General features: G+C 35.4%; 1 protein-coding gene across 1 annotated transcript; it reads left to right on the top strand.

Annotated features, from left to right (window-relative positions):
- Positions 1 to 4416: 4416 nt before the first annotated feature.
- Positions 4417 to 20144, top strand: LOC106869411 (ras-related protein Rab-23). The gene is made up of 8 exons (XM_014915138.3): positions 4417 to 6443; positions 9500 to 9670; positions 10681 to 10766; positions 11545 to 11621; positions 15401 to 15480; positions 16920 to 17002; positions 17792 to 17878; positions 19890 to 20144. The coding sequence occupies exons 2-8, from the start codon at positions 9516 to 9518 to the stop codon at positions 20027 to 20029; spliced, it is 708 nt and encodes a 235-aa protein (XP_014770624.2). The 5' UTR covers positions 4417 to 6443; positions 9500 to 9515; the 3' UTR covers positions 20030 to 20144.
- Positions 20145 to 21047: the final 903 nt, after the last annotated feature.

Genomic DNA, 21047 nt, shown 5'->3' with positions numbered 1-21047 from the left:
ATATACATATATATATATATGTATGTATGTATATAAACCAAGAGAGAAGATGGAGATGAGATTATTAATACATTGATAAGACCTACAATTGTTTCATTTCATCGCTTATAGTATAAAATCAACCAAATCTAATTGTTATTTATATCAATTTATTACAATAGCTATTTTTATAACTTTATATATTTTAATATTATGTATTAATTTTAATGGTACACTGTATTTTTCCTGTTTGATCATTTAATGTTTTCATTATGTTTTAAATATGATGTATATAAATTCTTTGTACGTTCTTCCCTGGTGATATTTTGGTTTGTAATAATTAACCAAATTGATTAAATTAAATTAAATTAAATTTGATTTATTTTATACTATAAGCGATGAATTGAAACAATTGTAGGTCTTGTCAATGTATTAATAAATCTTTATTAACCTTATCTCCATCTCTCTTAGTTTCGAAAAATGCCCCTGCTTTTGTTTTACTAAAATACAGAAATAAGAGTGCGTTTGATTTTTGAATTACCATCGTATACGTACATTAATGGCAAGGCGCGCTATAAAATAGACTTCACGTCTATTTTATAGCGTCCCGATTGATCAAACAGTGAATTAAGTAAAGTAAAACGCAAGAAAAAAAAACACACATCAGAATATAAATATTAAAAAATCGGTCAAATGTCATTCGGCTTCATTAATAGGACCGCTCAGAGTAGAGTAAAAGTTATGTTTTTTTTGTTTTTTGTTTTTTATCGTCAATTATCCGTGGGAAACGCGTATATTATTGACGCACTGACCCTCCCTGTTCACATAGAAGAGAAGAAAAGGCTATTTTCATAAATATTTATTTATTGGCTTATTTATACTGATTAGTTATGTATACACGAGAGGTTTCTACGATGCCCAAATATTGAAAATGTTTTGATCAAAGTTTTAATGTAATCGAAGAATCATTTTCTTCGCGCACCTATGAGAGAACAATCAAGTTTACAGCAATGACTGTTTACGTGCGTGCGTGCGTGCGTGCGTGCACGTGTGTGTGTAACAAGAATTAGCTAACGGAAATAACTCAGTGACCGGTGGCATATATTTCAACATCAAAGACGAATAAAGGTAAAATAATGAATTAGCACTCCATTAAAGAAAAAATAGTTTTCATGAGACAAAAGAACTGCAGACGCCGAATAAGAACCTTCGCTACCGCTCGTACAAGAAACACAAGGGACACAATCTGAGAGCCAAGGACAAGGAGAACTAGTTGACGAAGGCAAAGAAGCTCCTGAACAATCTAAAGCATCCAGATGAGCCAGGGATATATCTGGTTCTTCTAAAATGAAAAAAAAAAACAAAAACTTCTGCCAGGGCCAGTTGCACAACACTCAGAACGACGGGTAGCTTGCCTGCAATCCATGTGATGTCCCATGTATCATGAAAACCAAGCTCCCCCAAACTGTGATGGTCTTTGGATGTATCTCTTGTAATGGTAATGTCATACCGCTCCGTATCTTTGAACAGGGCTTTAGGCTCAATTCAGACCGCTATGTGAAGCTACAGGAGTCTATAATCAAACCATGGATGAAGGTTGATGCTAGAAGGCAATGTGTAGCAGCAGAATTCAGCTCCTTGCGAAGCCTCCGGTAAGCGTCAACAGTGGTTGTTTGGCATTCTAATTTTCCCGATTGTAATCCTATGGATTACAATGTGTTGAGAAAGACACCAACCGCTCTATTTGCAACACCATGGCGAAGCTGGTGGCCAAGATAAACGTGTTCGAAGATTGTCCCAAGGGCACAGTGAGGAACGCATGCACCAGGCTCCAGAGCTGTCTTGAGACCGTGGTGGAATGTGAAGGTGGCTACTTTGAGTAAACTGTTATCTCCCAGCCATAATCTAGTTGATATTATTTTAATTTTTTAATACTTTTACTTTTGGATGGGATGTGTTTTCTTTTCTTTTTTATGCAAACTGTCAAATTCAACCCGAACACACCGTGTGCGTGTGTGCGCGCAGGCGAGTAAACCCGCTGAAATGAAATGAGTTCTCCATCAAGCTTTTTGATAGCAAATATATCTACTCTTACCCAACACGAATATTCAGAACTCATTTGTATTTTTTTTTCTGTACCATACTAGATACACACATACATACGTGTACGAGTAGGTGGAAATTATTTGGAAGCCTGTTATTCAAAGATCCTGCTTTGTCATACACTTTATCTCACACCTTGTGGAATATCCACTAATTAAATGAGAAGAGATTTCAACTGATCAAGCAACTGAATATTCATCGTCGAAACCGACGTATATCCATTTACTTACAGTATTCAAATAACAATCATTTTCTCAAGAATTAATTAAGACCGTCTGAAATTTCATCCATTTAATTAACAATTTCTTCCTTAAGCATAAATACATTTAGTTGAGTGGATGGTCGAGTGTAATACTTGAGAATATATTAATTTTATTAATGGGCTCCATTGCAGAAAGATTTTTATTTATTTATTTTGCGTAGTAGAAAACCAGTATACGTAAACCGTCACCCAATCTACCACCAACATTTAGTCCGTCATCATTGGAGCATTTAGGTCAGGTCACTAATTGGAGACTAACTTCCTCCCTTCTTTCAACCAGTCACAGAAGCCTCAAAAGATTCTTGATCACCATCTTTCTCTTCCGACTAAGACATGTTTACATGATACAATGATTTGTTACACAAACAAAACAAATCAATGAAGCATTACTTCCTTCAATGAAACTTCTGATTCTGTACGAGTGTGTATGTGGTTGTGTATAGTTGTATATGTTTAAGCAAACTAGGGTTGATGGTATCGACTAACACCCTCCTCCTAAAATTGTTGGTTTAGTGCCTGAATAACAACTATTACAATCGTTAACCAGGGAAATTTTCATCGAGGTCAGCTTTACCTTCCATCCTTTCGAAGTCGAAAATAAAGTTCCAGTCAAATAATGGAAGTCGATTTAATCAACTAACCTGACCCATAAAATTTGTCCTTATGCTTATTTTAGAAATTATTGTTGTTAAGGTTATTGTTGTGATTACTACAGTCAGAAAATGAACACATGTTATGATTTGATATAAAAATTCCAATAAATGAAATATATTCCCATATTTCTATGTACCGCCTATTCATATTACACCTGCCATTCATTAAATGAATATCATAAAAAAGAAAAGAAGAGGAAAAAATATCTCTGCTGAACTGAATTACCTCCTGTTGTATAAGAACTCTACTGACATATCTCAAAGTTAAGCCGCCCTGCAAACTATTTATAATCCCATTCCCACCGCTCTACATTCATTCTTTCATACCTTCAAAAGCAACAGTTTGCAAATATGTCAAGAACAAATCCCTCCACTGTTATTATTAACGTTGGATACTAATTATAATTTCTCTTTTCGTCAACTTATATAAATACTAACTGTAACTAGAGAATATTTCGTTTGATTCTATATTATGTTCTACTTCCATGTTTATACTCTAACAATGGTACCCCTTTTTCTCTTCATATTATCAGAACTCTATTATTTGTGGCATTGCTCTTAATACAAAAGAGACGGTATTCTTGCCTATAATAGAGTCGTAGACAAGTTATTGTTGTTGCTTAGCTCCCGGTCAGTCATAGACTCCTGATTAAAGATGTTAAAGCCATGACTCACTCGACTTATTTTTCCGATATTGTTTCATTTGGAATATATTATACAATAGGTCTGTTTAGAGTGGTTTGGTGGAAATGTTGGTTGCTATTTCTAACAGGTTGAGGTCCCCTTGTTGGCTCATGTTTGCTTAACCAATCTAATAATAAGGCAGACAATTACATCATTGACTTCTTTTCCAAAATTACTTACCGAACCATCATTACTATCACTAGAGCCAAAATAAGACTTTGTAGGCCTCTGGAATGTAACTACTGTTGGGTCGGCAGTGATATTTCCATTTACAATGGCCCTTAAAGCCCATATTTGAATAGGGTGCTGACTATCACTATGGGGGAGCCTCTACGCAGTCGCTCGATCTGCAATAATTAGAGACATTGGAAAAGGAGAGATAGAGAATATAAGAGATTGACTAAATGAGAGCTATGACCACTCGTTAATTGCACAACGTTCCCATTGCTTGCAGCAAAGTGCTGTACGTCTAGCATAGTTGATAGCGCTAGTGCTTACAGTTGAAGAGCTGGTGATCCGTATTCTTTATCCGTAGCCAAGATACTACACTCTCAACAGCCCAGTCTACATAGCTGTAGATAGGTACCACTGAAATTCTGTACTTATTTTATTCCTTCAAGTCCACTACATTTCACTTTAACCTCAATTTATTACGAGGTATAAGTGAATCGCTTATAGGGCTTTCCTATAAGTAGGTTATCTCCCTTGGCTAGGCGGCGCTCCATGTAGATAATTAAACTTCCGGAGGCTAACCCACGCCATTGTTAATGTTTTACGTCTTATGGATATAAAGCAGCTTGATGATTCAGCTATCGAAGTACTTACTGTGCCTGAGTTAAAGAAATATTTAAGATTATATGGACAGTATATTACTGGAAGAATGGCGGACTTGATTGAAAGGTATAAAAATTCTGTCGATATGTCAACAAAGTAAATTCATCGGACGATAAGTCTGAAGTATCGGACGATACTTCAGACAGGAATAAGCAGAAGCTTATATCTCCTCTCGGTGAAGTATTGCCTGATCTAAAGATCTTTGTAAGTTGCCGAATTTCACAGATAATGACATAATTACCTCGTGCTACGGATGAAAGCAAAGCAACAGTTAAGGAGTGGCATATTTTACCACGACAGACACGTACACAGCATCGAATACCACGATGTGAGTGAAAGCTGCTCTCACTGTATTGTCCGGCGTCTGGTAATCCCTTCGATACCGACATCAAACCAAAAAAAGAATACTGACCACAGAGTGTGGGTAATTATGTCAAATGTCACTGGCAATGTGCATTTAGCTGATTGCAACTGTTAAAGCAAGTCACTGAGCATGCGTACATGTCATACGGGAGAGTTCCAATCAGGGGTGGATAACACTTTATAGGAAAGCCCTATAACTCACTGGGTTGTTGAAACGCAACTGAAGTTTCTGCTATGATGTAATGATGGCCAATCAGTTGGGCAGAACACATAACTCTCTCTGCTCTAACTACTTGCCCTCTAGGAATAGACTATTTTTAACATGCTAAAAATAACTGATATTTCCTTCGGGTAACACCCTATTGCCTGAAAAGGGAAGGACATACTGCATTATATGGTCTTGGTAGTATATAGTCCGCAACATGACTGGATGATCACAATTTGAATGTTTTCATCATAGATCTACTTATTCAATGCTGACTTGGGAACGAAAGAAAGAAAAAGGGAGTTAAACTTATCAGTTAACGAAATACACAACAATGACATTGGTTATTGTTGTATCGTCACCGGTAAAATCTCAAGTTTGAGTACGATTATTTACCAGATTTAACTTCGACTATGTTGGTCAACTGCAGGATCCACAAAACGGGTCGCAAACTGAGCATTTCTTGTGTCACTGTAGAAGAGACACTGTGTTGATTATGCAAGTTACTTTCTAGGCTCAGGTTTAGCATTGCCCACTATGACGTAACTGGCTATCCAGTAATGGATACAGAAGCATGAAGCATGAATACTTCCCTGTGGTACTTGCTCGCAACTTGATAGACTGTGCTGATGAAAGATAAGTTTCTTAGCCATGGCTGCAGTCTGTTGAACTATATCATACTGTAGTACCTGCTTACAGATAATTAATTGCTTAAATTCAAATTAGGATCTCCTTTTATTTTCTTTTTTACTGTAGACCAGCTGCTTCTTGGTTGGACACATTTCAAGACTAAAAAACAACCTTACATGTATTAATGGATACAGGCATATACACATTTTATAAATGTTGTAATTACTTGAAGCCAAAAATAATCTTGATACGAGGAAACCAAGTCCACCTGGAGAATACATGAATACATACATGAATAAAACACGATTTTTTTCTATAGTAACCGATAAGAAGTAGGAAGAAAACAGATAACAAATAAATCTAAAAAGGGCGATATGGAAATCAGAAGAAAGTAACAAGAAGACATAAGTAAGAAAAGAAATATTTTACGAAAGAAAAGACAAGACTCGCTAAGTAAGGCAATGAAAGAAGACCAGTATAAAACAAGAAACCATGCTGAGAGTAAAAGATGTTGTGTTAGACAAGACTTGTGTTGACATGTCGAGCTGTATAACAATGGTTTGTCAGTGTGGTTAACCTTTTTTTGAGGTACTCACTTAAATACATAGCATTGCGACGTTATCGTCTACACTATTAACTCCTGAAACATCGTAATCTGTTGTGTATGAAAACATTTATTCCTGGGGAGTGACTGAAAATACTGGAGTCTGTATTGCAAATATGATTCAAGGTAAATTGTTCTTTTTAATTTAATTTTAATGACGACAGTGCTAATAATAATAATAGTGGTTGTGGTGAGGGGGATTTCTTTGTGGAAAAAAAAATCAGAAAAACAAAGTGATAATAATTATATCAAATTATAGACAATCATTAGAATGACATTCAAGATATTTGTTTTCAATGGTAGTAACCATGTGCTAGAGCCTGTTGTTAACTGACAGTTGGCCAGGCTATAATAATAATACACAATAGTACACGCGTCAACAGACAATAAGAGACAAACAAAAGTAGACGATAAGAGATAACAAACGATAAAAAAACAAGAATAACAACTGTAGTCAACAACGAAATACAATAACAAAGAAAAGAAAAACATATCTATATAATTGTATCAAGTTATAAACAACCGTAATGTTTCTTTAGCAACAGCAAGCCCATGATTTCCAAACTTGTTTTACCTGTGACGCACCTTAAGCAAGCTAAAAACATTTTGACTTAATTCGTTCATCATAAAGTTAAAAATGTATTTAAAATAAAGTTATATATTTCCGTAACTATTTAGTATTTTATTCAGTAAAGGAAGCACAGTTACCATAACTTTATAGTTAGACTTTAAGCTTATAGTTATCTCGTTTTATAAAATATTTAATTTCTGCAATGCCCCTAGCATTACCTCGTGATATACAAGTGTGCCGTGACACTGTTGGGAACCTGTAAACTAAAGTGACATCACACAAAACATGGAAACTATTATAAAAAAAACTATGTTCAGGACACTGTGGTTATAGACACGCGTATATACATAGCTTAAAATGCTGAATACTTTCCCTGAGCTTAAAAAAAAAAGGTTACGAATCCCAGGCTTTACAGTTCTAAACAAGAATTTCTAGCGATCTTTCATTTTGAGAACAGTTTGGATCACCGAATTTCTCATAAATATTTGACGCTCTGATTAATTTTGGTTCTTGCACAGGCGCTAAAATTGAAGTAATATTCAAAGAAATTTAATTCAATTTATATGGATTATTAATTAGAAGGATAAGATTGGATTAAGGTGTCAGGGTTGATGCAGTCCTTTTGATCTACGACTTCAGTAAAAGCGAAGTTCATCTGGTAACATCGATCTCAGGATGTGAACCCGGACTGTGAACTGACAATTTCGCTGTTGGCGTTAGAGTCACCACAGTCACGAGCTTTGTATTATTGTTTACTGGAGACCATTGTCGCGTGATTGGCCGTTGTAGACTTTTCGTCGTTGAGTCACCATCTTTGTGGGGGTCGAGTTGTCATTAGAAAGATTGATGTTGTATCTTTACTAGTGGATTCTCCCCATACCCAAAAGACACTAAGCATGATTGAAGCTGCCTTAAAAAGATGGTATGCCCATCACTTTTGTTGGTACGAATTTGAAAAACAGTTTTTATTCTAAAAAAAGATGGGTTGGTCACAGTTGTAATGGTATTATGTTGAAATTTATTTGCATATACCAATCACTACATTCTTAGTGTGCACAGAAACCAAAATGAAGTGGTCTGTCAAGTATTTTTGAAGATTTTTCTATTTCATATGTAAAGTGTGGGATACCCAAAAAGCTGAGTTGGTTGTACTTACGTAGTCATATAAACAAACATAAATCCAGTTATACAACATGGTAAATGGATGGAATAAACATCAGAAATGCTTCTCCTCAAATAGAAACTGCAGGAGCTATTTAAAGATGTTGCAACCTGTTTCTTTTCATTAAGGCATTTGCTTTGTCAGGGACTTTTCTGTAGCTTCAGCAAATATCTAAAGGTCAACATTTTACTCTTTCGACAGCAAGGACCAAAATAGCATTTGCCTGTAGAAAGGTTCTGTGATCTATCAACTACCTTGAGCTGATCTTTGCTGCCATGGCTATCTCCCTGGAAGCTTTCTTCAGTTGTTTGGGTTCTTAACTATTCTGCAAGAAATAGTGCACTGACCTGGGTGGAAATCAACTAGTACCTGTTTCTTAATACATGTACAATAAATAAATGATTTAAAAAAAAATTATCAGGTTTTGATCTTTTTTCCCCCACCTAAAACTGATATTCTACATTAATGGTGATTGTTATACTCAATAATATCACATACACTTATCACAGAATTAATTATAAACTACCCCAGCAGATAATCACAGAAACCAAAAAATGTCTTTATCTGTGTAAGAATGTTTACACGAATTATTAAATCACTTTTTAAAAAAATTACGGTAATATTTTATAGAATTACTGACATGAATGAATGATATTTTTGAAGTTTTTCTTGGTAATAAAGTGTAAATTTGTTGTTCAACCCTCTATAGCTGCATAGAAAAGTATTCAGTTTCTTCAATATAGGCTCCATGTAGACATTTGTAATTATTGTATAGAGGGGAGTGTCAATTTTCTCAGACAGCTGAATTTGTATCTTGGTTTGATTGTTTGGAGAGTCATTTCATTAAATGGCAAACTGAAAAGCAATTGGGTCATTTCACTGAAAAGTGTACTGGTGCATTAGCCGAGATATTACATGCACTCATTATCAGACAAAATGGTTTCTCTGTTGGTCGATAATAGCATAGATGTACATCATATATTTTAAGATAATTTTTAATTGTACTTGAGTTGCCTGCATTTCTTGTTGACGTGTAGCACTATTAAGTGCTGTTCTTGGTATATTCAGACAGATTTATCCTCTTTGTTATTGCCTTGTTTTATCATGTTGCAGAATAATTCCCTTTTTGTTGCAAGTTCAATCCTCATTTGAACTGATTTGGCCCAGACACATACTGGAATCAATGTTTCTCTCTTACATTTCTCAAACTTTGTGCCAATGTTAGGAACTGATGAGTGTAAACTGTCAGCTCTTCAAATCAAGGAATATCTTACAAAAATTATTAAAATTTATCAGACAATTATTTTTTAAATAAATTTAATAATTTGATAAATTGAAAAAAATAAGATGTTTTTTTTCTAAGGCTGATGAAAATGTTCTGAGAAATACTAATACAATTATTAAATACAGCTCATTTCAGCTATTTAAATTTTTTTTTTATATTACCAGATTGAAATTTTAGAAAATGTATGGAGAAGACTTTGAGACTTCTATAAAGATTGTAGTTGTTGGAAATGGTGGTGTTGGTAAGTCTAGCATGATCCAGCGTTACTGCAAAGGCATATTTACACAAGAATATAAGAAGACAATTGGTGTTGATTTTTTGGAGAAACAAATAATGTGAGTTTATCCTTGGATTTATTGCTTGTTTGTATAGTCATTTAATTAGTGCAGTGACTTGACTCTAAGATGAAGGATTGATTGAGATACAGATGAAATAGTTACAACGTAAAATTTGTCATTTGTTATTGTTGGATGTATGTAATCAGCAAAAATCAGATATTGCAATCAAATCACCAAATCATCATTTGGGAGAACAGGATATATAAGGTTGTATTTGATTGGGAACATTGAGAATTAAATCAGCCACAGATTACTTGTGTGAATGGAATTGGCTTATCCCGCCTACTACCAGTTTTCAAAATTGTTGGCCTTGTGCCTAAATCAGAAGCAATCATCATCATCATTATTACTACTATTGTTATTGATTTTTAATGTCTGCTCATGTAAAATACATATCCACTTTATGATTCTCTCATGAATACTTTGGTTCACACAATGAGTTCTGTGTTCTGCTGAGGTCTTATAAGGTCAAATTATGACCAGAGTTTCTCCCATATTTATCGAACTAATGAAATAATTAAAATATTAGTCATTGAAATTATGTTATCTTTGCTTCACTTCATAAATATTTCAAATTATATTTTTAATAAGACTATTCTCCTCATCTTTGATGTTCATTATCACTCATGTTGGTATAATTAAAAAAAAATTTTCTGTTTCTTTGAATATCATATATGTTAATTTCTGAGCTGGGTCAGAGCATGGTGTAGTAGTCATGTTAATAGTTCACCTGGACAAATAATACTGGTTAAAACAGCAGAGCGAGTAGTCAGCAGTAATAAATATAGTTTCCTGATTTAAATTCTAGCCAAGCCTTGTTTAGGAACATATCATCTGAAGGCAATTGGAGAAAATTGACTGAAAACTTGAACCATTTACAATGATGAACATTTAAGATGAAGAAAATTGTCCAGAAATAGTCAAACATCATATTAACATCTTTTTTTCTCAAATAGTTTTCTTAAAAAAAGAAGACATTGATTATTAAGTTGTTTTATTATATTTAGAGTAGGTACCCAGAATATACATTTAATGTTGTGGGACACAGCTGGCCAAGAAGAATTTGATGCCATCACTAAGGCATATTATCGAGGTATAATATATTTCATTAAATTTCTTACATGTAATTTTCTCTCAAACACCTATTTACTTCCCAAATACAACTGAAATTTTTTTCTTCTCATGATTAGGATGTTTAGTGTCCGTGGAGAATGTAGCTGTTTAAGCCAGTCCTTGATAATCACCAATCTATTGGAAATAACACTCTCAGATGATCTTGTAACCCTTCATATTAACTCTGTCTACAGATTGAACAAAATGATTACTATGGATTTGAATTCCTGATATTTAAACCAAAAGTTTAATCCCTTATCTACATATAGAAAAAGGAAAGACCATTTGGACAATGTAGTATCGAAGAAGCATGTTTGTAGTTGAAACGTTTTTGAGCATCTATCGGCTGAATTTGGGCTGACTTAAGGCTAAACAATTGAATGACAGGAATACCTGGCTCTTCAGTTTCTTGTCATCTGAACCTCTTAAAATCCAAATTGCTTATCCACAATTCATATCTACATGTACATGATATGTGTATGTCTTCATTATATTACTCATGATTACTTGCAAACATACTACTATTAAAATATACAAGCAGACACTCATGCATACACACAAAAACACACAAAGTAAAAATATATACTATACCTTTTGTAGAGTAAATAATAAATACATATGTTGTTGTAGTTCCAGTTTACAAATTCTGTTCTCAACTTTATGCCCATGGACAACATGCACACATATGCACTTGTACACACACACACACACATGAGGAGCAAAAAACATTCTATTTGTTTTTCGAATTTCTTCTGTAGGTGCGCAAATATGTATTCTGGTATTTTCCACTGTGGACAGAGAATCTTTTGAGGCTATTGAAGGATGGAGACAAAAAGTAAGTTTTTCAGTACTCTGCTCCCCACTTTTGTGTTTTATATATATATTTTTTATTCATCATCATCATCGTTTAACGTCCGCTTTCCATGCTAGCATGGGTTGGACGATTTGACTGAGGACTGGTGAAACCGGATGGCAACACCAGGCTCCAATCTAATTTGGCAGAGTTTCTACAGCTGGATGCCCTTCCTAACGCCAACCACTCAGAGAGTGTAGTGGGTGCTTTTACGTGTCACCCGCACGAAAACGGCCACGCTCGAAATGGTGTCTTTTATGTGCCACCCGCACAAGCCAGTCCTGGGGCACTGGCAACGATCTCACTCGAAAATCCTACGGGAGCCAGTCAGGCGGTACTGGCAACGGCCACGCTCAAAATGGTGCATCTCATGTGCCACCCGCACAAGAGCCAGTCCAGGGGCACTGGCAACGATCTTACTTGGCTTGCCGGGTCTTCTCACGCACAGCACATTTCCAAAGGTCTCGGTCAGTAGTCATCGCCTCGGTGAGGCCCAATGTACGAAGGTCTTGCCTCACCACCTCAGCCCAGGTCTTCCTGGGCCTACCTCTTCCACGGGTTCCCTCAACTGTTAGGGTGTGGCACTTTTTCACGCAGCTATCCTCATCCATTCTCACCACATGTCCATACCAGCGCAATCGTCTCTCTTGCACACCACAACTGATGCTTCTAATGTTCAGCTTTTCTCTCAAGATACTTACACTCTGACGGGTATTCACATTGACATTGCACATCCAACGGAGCATACTGGCTTCATTCCTTGCGAGCTTACATATGTCCTCAGCAGTTACAGCCCATGTTTCACTGCCATGTAGCATGGCTGTTCGTACGCATGCGTCATACAGTCTGCCTTTTACTCTGAGTGAGAGTCCCTTTGTCGCCAGCAGGGGTAAGAGCTCTCTAAACTTTGCCCAGGCTATTCTTATTCTAGCAGCTACACTTTCAGCGCACCCACCCCCACTACTAACTTGGTCGTCCAGATAGCGGAGGCTATCGACTACCTCTAGTTTTTCACCCTGGAATGAGATAGAAGTTGTTTCCTGTTTGTTTACAGTCTTTATTGCACCTGAACATCTGCCACAAACAAAAACTAACTTGCTAGTTAACCTGCCTTTGATGTTGCTGCACCTCTTATGTGTCCATAGCTTGCACCGGGTACATCTTATAGAGTTACTACCTACACCTTTTCTACATACTGAGCAGGGCCATCTACCTGAAGGGGTTTGTGTTTTATCTACCTTCCTACTTATTAGGATTTTGGTTTTAGCTAGGTTGACTCTAAGGCCCTTCAATTCTAGACCTTGCTTCCACACCTGAAACTTCTCCTCTAGTTCTGATAGTGACTCCGCAATTAGGGCAAGGTCATCAGCATAGAGGAGCTCCCAGGGGCAACCTGTCTTGAACTCCTCTGTGATTGCCTGGAGGACTATGATAAATAAGAGGGGGCTGAGGACGGAACCTTGGTGGACCCCTACCTCTACCTGAAATTCATTGTTGTACTCATTTCCCACCTTCACCTTACTGGCAGCATCTCTGTACATGGCTCGCACAGCTCTCACTAACCATTCTTCTATCCCAAGTTTCCTCATTGACCACCAGATAAGGGATTGGGGGACCCTGTCAAAGGCTTTCTCCATGTCAACGAAAGCCAGGTACAGAGGTTTATCCTTAGCTAGGTATTTCTCCTGCAGCTGTCTCACTAGAAATAAGGCATCAGTAGTGCTTTTACCTGGCACGAACCCAAACTGCATCTCATCTAAATTGATTCGCTCCCTAATTAGTTGGGCTATGACCTTCTCTGTAACTTTCATAACCTGATCTAACAGCTTGATGCCTCTGTAATTATTTGTATCTAAAGCGTCACCTTTACCTTTGTTGCAGTTGACTATGATGCTGCTACACCAGTCATTGGGTATGACTCCTTCGTGTATCACCTGGTTCGTAATACGGGTGACTAGGCTATAGCCAACACTGCCAGATATTTTGAGCATCTCTGCAGTGATTCCTGATGGGCCGGGGGCTTTCCCGGTCTTCATACTCTTAATTGCTTTATCTACCCTGGTACTATCAACTCGGATAGCTGGTCCCTCTATTGGGTCAACATACGGCAGGCTCTCTTCCTCCCATTCATTCTCTTTATTAAGCAATCTATCGTAGTGGCATCTCCAGACCTCTTTCTTTGCAGCCTCATTTAGTGCAAGCGTACCATCATCCATCTATATCATTATTGATGAACAATGGTGATGATGACATATATGAGTGTGTGTGTGTATGTATGTATGTCCTTTACATCCATTTTCCATCCTGGCATGGGTTGGACAGATTTTACAGTGGAGTGGGACCACAGGCTAGCTGATTTTTATATATGGTAAGTACACAGGAATACCTAGTAGTAAGAGTGCATCATCATCAACATTCTGCATCCACTCTCCATGCTGGCATTGGTTGGATTGGTCATCATGATCCAAGTTAGCTCTTATTTGGAATAATTGCCCTCCTAGACAGCTCGGGGACCATGTCTTCCTGTACCTAACATTTATGGCATAATTCCTACAGCTTGATACCCTTTCAAGGGCAGCCAACTTTATAGTGTGTACTGAAGGCATTTTATTATGACACCAGAACAAGAGAACTTGGTTTGTCCTCAACATAAGTAAAGAGTTCCTCTTTAGCCTATATCATCTCTGTTCAGTACAGCTGACTGGAGAAAATAAGGAAAATAGAGAGTGATAAGAGACAAAGAAAATAGACTATAACAGCATGAATAGAAAAGAGGGAACACTGAGAGATAAGCAGGGTTAGAGGAGACAGTGAGAGAGAGCAAATCTAAGTTACTGCTGACTGCTCCTGTGCATCTGTTACATATGAAGTGTACCTTTTCTATCAGCCTGTCTGTAACAGCATGTTACCATTATATCTAATCACTTGTACAAGAGCTGTTTTGGTACTGTACATAATTATTACTCACTCCTTTTCTACAAAGTGAGACAGAATTCATAGGCTGATAATTTCTGAACACATATTCATGCATGTATGTGTGTACACTGATATCTGAAAATGATCTGTGCATAATCATCATCATCGTTTAACGTCTGCCTTCCATGCTGGCATGGGTGGGACAGTTTGACAGGAGTCGGTCAGGCAGAAGCCTGCACTAGACTTCTGTAACTGTTTTGGCATATTATCTGAAATACTGAAAATTATCTATGTGTATTAAAGCTATTGAGAAATCCTCACCTCTAAATTTGTGACCTTGAGTCTGATGAATAAGAAATTAATATTTATAAAAATATCAGATTTAAAAAAATCAAACTGAAATCATAATACAAAATTTCAACTTTATCTTTCTTGTTCTTATATTCTACACAATTTTTTGATTGACCCCTTCTCTAATCTAATCATCTTTAACTGTTGTATTCCTAAATATAAAGACACATTTTCAGAGCTGATTTCTGAATTGGAATCATTATTTACATAGATTCTGAGAAACTGTGATGCCTCTGTTACTAGAATTGAAATTTTGTATTTGAAATAACATTCTGAGTTCAAAATGGGCCCAGATAACTGAGTTGGAACAGGGTTCTTGATGTCGATCAGAATTACAAAAGAGCAATGAATTAGAAGTCTGGGAATTTACAATTATTCTAAAAATAATTCATCCTAGCAATTTAATATATGAAATAATTTATAGTTTTTATATTTATTCCATCTTTTTATTCTTTTTTAATTACTTTCTTCCCATATCTCCTTCTCTCCCATAGGTGGAAGAGGAAGCTGGCAGTATTATAACTGTTATTGTACAGAACAAAATTGACTTGATAGACGAAGCAGTTGTACAAATGTAAATTGGATTTCATTTATCAATTTTGTCCTTCAAAAATCTTTTTACTTTTATTTTATTTAATCTTTTTTCTTCTTTAAATATTTTAAAAGCGGGTATTTGTTCATTTAGTACTTTAGAACTAAAAGTAAAACTATCTATAATTTTGCATCTAAAGGTTAAACCCTTTAACATTCATAATTGTACTTTATGAGAAAACTACATGTCTAAAGTTATAAACATTAAACATCACAAAGGATGCAAGAGAGATTGCTTTGATTTATCTGAATATTTCAATATATCTGTGTATAGCATATTTACGTAACAGTGGGAAGTTTAAAATAGTATTCAGTGCCAAGGAATGAGAGCTGTTTATAGTTATTGTCACAAGCACCTCACATCTAATTATATGAATTTCCATATTGCTGATCATCAAACTACAATAGCTATACATCAATATATCTAATGCTGTCAGTGTTATCAGTACAAGATAACTTTCACAATTGCTAAAAATAACAACCAAATCTCTACTAGAGTATTCTATACTATCGTAAAAATCTCCTAGATACACTATAGTCAATAAGAAACAATGGTTACTGCTGGGACAGCTTTTATCAAAGATCTGCTGTTTCAACAATAGCTGTCTGTATTATAACTGCTAAAAGATTAAACTTTAGACATGGTACAACTAGGCTACTGTGTATGAATACATTAACATATGTAACACCAATTTGTATTATGGATGCTAAAGAGTGAAACCTTTGACAAGATACACCATTCTAGAAAGTATTCATTACACAAATGGTGTCAAATATGTTGATTCACATAGTGGAGTGTATATTCTAGAATTTAACCCTTTAGTATTTATAATACTGATAATAGTAAAAGAGCACAAGCCGTTGAAATGGTAGTTCTAAATCAAATGACTAAATATATGCAAAGGATATTATGTTACACATTATTTCTGAACTGGACAATCCAAACATCATCTCATCTCTTAACATCTATGTCTATCTGTAGTAGTAGTAGTAGTAGTAGTAGCAGCCATCATTGGTGATGGCTAAGGAAAAGTGATCTGAAAGGATGCACTGAGGCATTGATACGCAGCACCCAAGAACAAACTCTGAGAACTAATTACACCAAGTTCTAAATAGATAAGAACAGTGAATTGCCCCTTTGTAGGATGAGTGGCAGCAAAAATGAAACAATATCATATATTGTGAGTGAATGTAGTAAGCTGGCCCAAAAGCACTACAGCAGGAGGCATTATAATGTGGCTAAGTTCGTCCACTGGAGGTTATGTGAAAAGTACGGCCTGAACAAAGCACAGAAATGGTACAAACATGAACCAGGAGTCACTGAGAACAATAGACATTGAAATAAACTTAGAAACTGATATTATTATTATTATAAACTTAGAAAGTGATATTATTATTATTTTATTATTTGATTCTCTCAAGACAAGAAGCTGAAGCTTTGTCACAGAAGTTACAGCTGAGATTCTATAGAATTTCGGTGAAAGATAATTTAAATGTTAATGAAGGTAAGTGTAACAATGGTTTATTTTGATTAAAAACTAGGACTAATGTTTCAGGAAGTAATTCAGAATGTGTACTTATTCTCTAGATCTCTCTTTGACGAAAGCAAAAGTTAATTTTGATAAAACACACTAGTGGGGCAAAATATAATTACATTAAATGTACGCTCACATGCGCATACAGACATATTTGCATACAAATAGTTTTTTTTTTTTTTTTTTTTTTTCAAAACTAGGTTGTGCTAGTCAGGAACTGGAGGTTATTAAGTCTAGAAACTGATATGCCTCCTCTATCCTATCCCAATTTTAGGCCTTGTGTGCTTGTGTCAGAAATCAATATTTTGATGAGTTGTAGTGAAAATGGGGATGGAACATCTTCAGCCTTTTCATATCTATATATCCCCTTATTAGTTTTCTGGATTACGTTTGTCATAATGACTAAACTGTGATAGTTAACCTCTCACTTGCAATATGTAATTTACATTCTAGGTTTTATTTTGTAACTTAGAAAAAAAGCACTAACTGCAGTTGGACCTGGTAAGATAAAAGTAAAGAAGCTTTGAATTAAGACATTATTGCAAGAAATGTAACACCAGTTAATCCCAGAACCTATGCAGTGGCTTTAATAATAATAATAACCACCCCACATTCTTCCATTTGTATACTCTTTCACTTCTATTCTCTTCAATATCCAATGAAGAAATTGGTCCTTCCAAACAATGACCATATTTCTTCTCACAACAGATCTAATGAGCATTTATTTCTGATACATTGAGTTTATCTTTTATCCTTTAGTTTTTAGGTATTTAGCAGAGAAATATATCACTGAAATGAATTTCCGTCTAACTGGAGATGTTCCCTTCCAGAAAATAATTGGTTCCGGTAAGGTTATTTTTTTTTTGTAAGAATTCTTATATTGTCTCGTTTTATCTCTTGCTAATCTTACCAATGTTGGAAAGCTTGCAAGGATCCTGGGCTTTACCCTGAATATCTAAAAGTACAAGAAGATTGTTTAGCCTTAGGCCAACCCAAATAAGCAAATTTGTGATTAAAGACATTACAGCTGTGACTATTTCATCTTATTGGAGGATGAGGCTATACTCCATGGCCTTCACAAACCCTCCAAGACCAGTGAAATCAACAAGGTTAATATTTCTTAAACAGCTGCAGGAAAATTAGAGAGTCTAGAGCGATGAGGTTCTGGGAAGAAAGGATTAGGTGTAGTGCTTATTGCATGGTCTGAGGACCATGCAATAAGCACCAGATGGATAACGAGAGGAGGACAGGAGATCCTGAGTAGGAGTGTTCTGAGACCGTCTGTCTCTAAGGAGCAGCGGTCACACTTGCAGAAAAGTCAGAGAGAAGATAGCATTACTATGGAAGCCATTCATGCTAACCAGTTGAGGGACCTCCTTTTGTTGTAGTTTACTTAGCTTTATTAAGGGTTATTTGTTGTTAGGAACTAAAGTATTTTCTTTTGTGATGATGATGGCTAGTTTTTGTGACACAGTAAAAGTTTGGTTTTTTTTTTAAGCTATGTTGTGGACATGAGGTGGCCAGTACAGATCCTCAATGATGGTATAACATTTGTAGCAGTTTTGAGGTCCTGTTTGTAGGTTGTTCATATATGGAGGTGAGCAATACATGACATAGCACTAATTATACTGTATCACTATATTATCTAATGTTTTTTTCCTTTAACCCTTTAGCATTTAAACTGGCCACATCCGACCCAAGTATTCTTCCTGTTTTATGTTCAAACTGGCTGGGTCTGGCCTGTCACACCTACTCCATAATGTCATTCTAGAAATAAACAGCCACATCATTGAAATCTGGAAACAAGATAATGCATGATTAATTCAAAAACAATGGAATAAATAGGAATTACATTTGATAATGTAATCTGAATGCTATAGGGTTAAGACTAGGATGTGATTTGGGAAATTTGGTTATTTTTTGCTGGTCAAGTAACTACACAGTATCCCTCATGCACCAGATAAAAGAAATGTTATAGAATGATATGCTTATCCAAATTTTCCTGGTATTAAAGGTTGAAATACCTCTCTTGCTGGGTTGTTTACCAGGCTTTTACATGTAGTAATGCTGAGAATATTTAGCCCATCAGGTCTGCTTCATTTTAAAATGACATGGAACTTATTGCAGGAATTGTGGTGTCTACATTGGTACCAAGGTTCCTCACTAACTCATTTGTAACAGATTTTATCAAGGGATGATTTAGTTGCACATACCACTGTTGTAGCTTACATAAGTTACTGTACATTCTCATTATATCTATCTAAATGCTCAAGGTTTTTTGGACACTATATCTCAGAAAACACCATGTGCTGAAATTCAAATCTAAAACCTTTATACATCCAAGAATACTTCAAGACTTACATTACTGCATCTCTCATAACTGTGGAGTAATTTACTTCACTTAAGTAATTAGAACATCCACTTGTTCTATAAACTTTTAACATCCAAATCAGCCAAATCTAGCCACTTGTCCACACTTTACAAATAAATAACATACACAGCAGTAATTACATTGGCTCCACTGGTCTAGGAAGATCTCTTAAGGCTATGAGCTTAATACTTTGCTCTCAGATAACAATTTCTAATTTAGGCATAAGGCTAGCAACTTAGGGGCAAGGAAGTTCATTAAATTAATTCAGTCTTTAAATGTTACTTTATTTTATCAACCTGGATGGAACTCTGGAAAGGTGAAAGACAAAGTTGACTCAAGTGGGATTTGATCTCAGAATGTAACTAAAGGCTGAAAGGCATTTTTGTTCAATGCTTTACCATCTCTTCTAATCCAATACACCAAATAATAAACATTCTTTAACCAAAGACAATAAATACTTTATTTTGTTGGCCATTTTTTTTTTAGCTTTACCAAAATGCTGGCATTCAACAAAAAGAAATGCATTCAACAGAAAAGATATTTCCTTACGTTCCATGGAAAAAAGACTTCGAACTAGTAAAAAGGAGAAGAAACATTCTGTTGACCTAAAGTGTTCCATTCTTTGAATAAGGATTTCTCAGTACAGTCAATTAACTGAATGCCATTCTCTGACTATCATTGAATACATGAAATGGTTCCCTTATTTTGATGATCTTAATAAATTATTTTTTATCCCATTAACCTTTTTGTTACCAAATCTATTTTGAAATACACTGCCTTTGGTTCAATTAATTCTGAAAATAATGAAGTATGTAGTTATGAAACTGATGTTTGGAATGGAATTTTGATGGAAGTTATAATTTAGATCACTTTTAAGACAGGAAGTTTGTATCATAAATCCAGGGTGGTCTTGGGTGTTTATTAAGTTGACCGGAACTGAGAATTATTTAAGTCAGTATAACAACATATTAGAATCTACAACTTAAATCAGACAAGTCTCATTTGATAAAATGATTTTTACATCACACTTCTGATTGGTTAATTTAACTAGTATATTTTGACTCTCTTGCAACACTGATTACATTACTGACTACTTGTCATTGAATTTGTGTAGATAAACCTCTTCATTATTGTTTGATTTATTTTTAGTTCAGGAAGGATTAAGTTGCTTTCAAACTTGACACAAAGTTATAGATATATTGAAGAGAGATACAATCAAATGCCTGGGGCAAATTTTATCAATTCTAGCAGGATTTGATCTTAGTTATATTTATTTGTATTCTGAATACTGTAAGACATTCTGTCACGTGACAATCAGCAGTTAATTTAAATCACTGGGCTAAGTAAGAATGAAAAAAATTCAGTTACAGACTGCATGTGAGAAAAAGAAAACAACACTGGAAAACAATATTTTTTCAATAATCAATTTTATTATAAATTTTAGCTGCAAAATAAAAAAAAAAAGCATCATCATGAGTAGCAGCAGTAGGATTAATATGGTGGAAACAGAAAGTATAAAATATTACAACAGATGCTCAACCAGTGTTGGTTGAACAGTTGAATGACCTTGAGGTAAAGAAATGGTAAGATGACGAAACAATGAAAATGGAGAAGAGTTGGAAGGAGTTGGAAAGAAAGAAAAAA

The sequence above is a fragment of the Octopus bimaculoides genome, chromosome 10, assembly GCF_046866305.1.
Source record: "Octopus bimaculoides isolate indiv1 chromosome 10, ASM4686630v1, whole genome shotgun sequence".
Classification (NCBI taxonomy): domain Eukaryota; kingdom Metazoa; phylum Mollusca; class Cephalopoda; order Octopoda; family Octopodidae; genus Octopus; species Octopus bimaculoides.
Note: the sequence above shows the minus strand (reverse complement) of the source record. Positions and strands in the feature narration are given on the sequence as shown.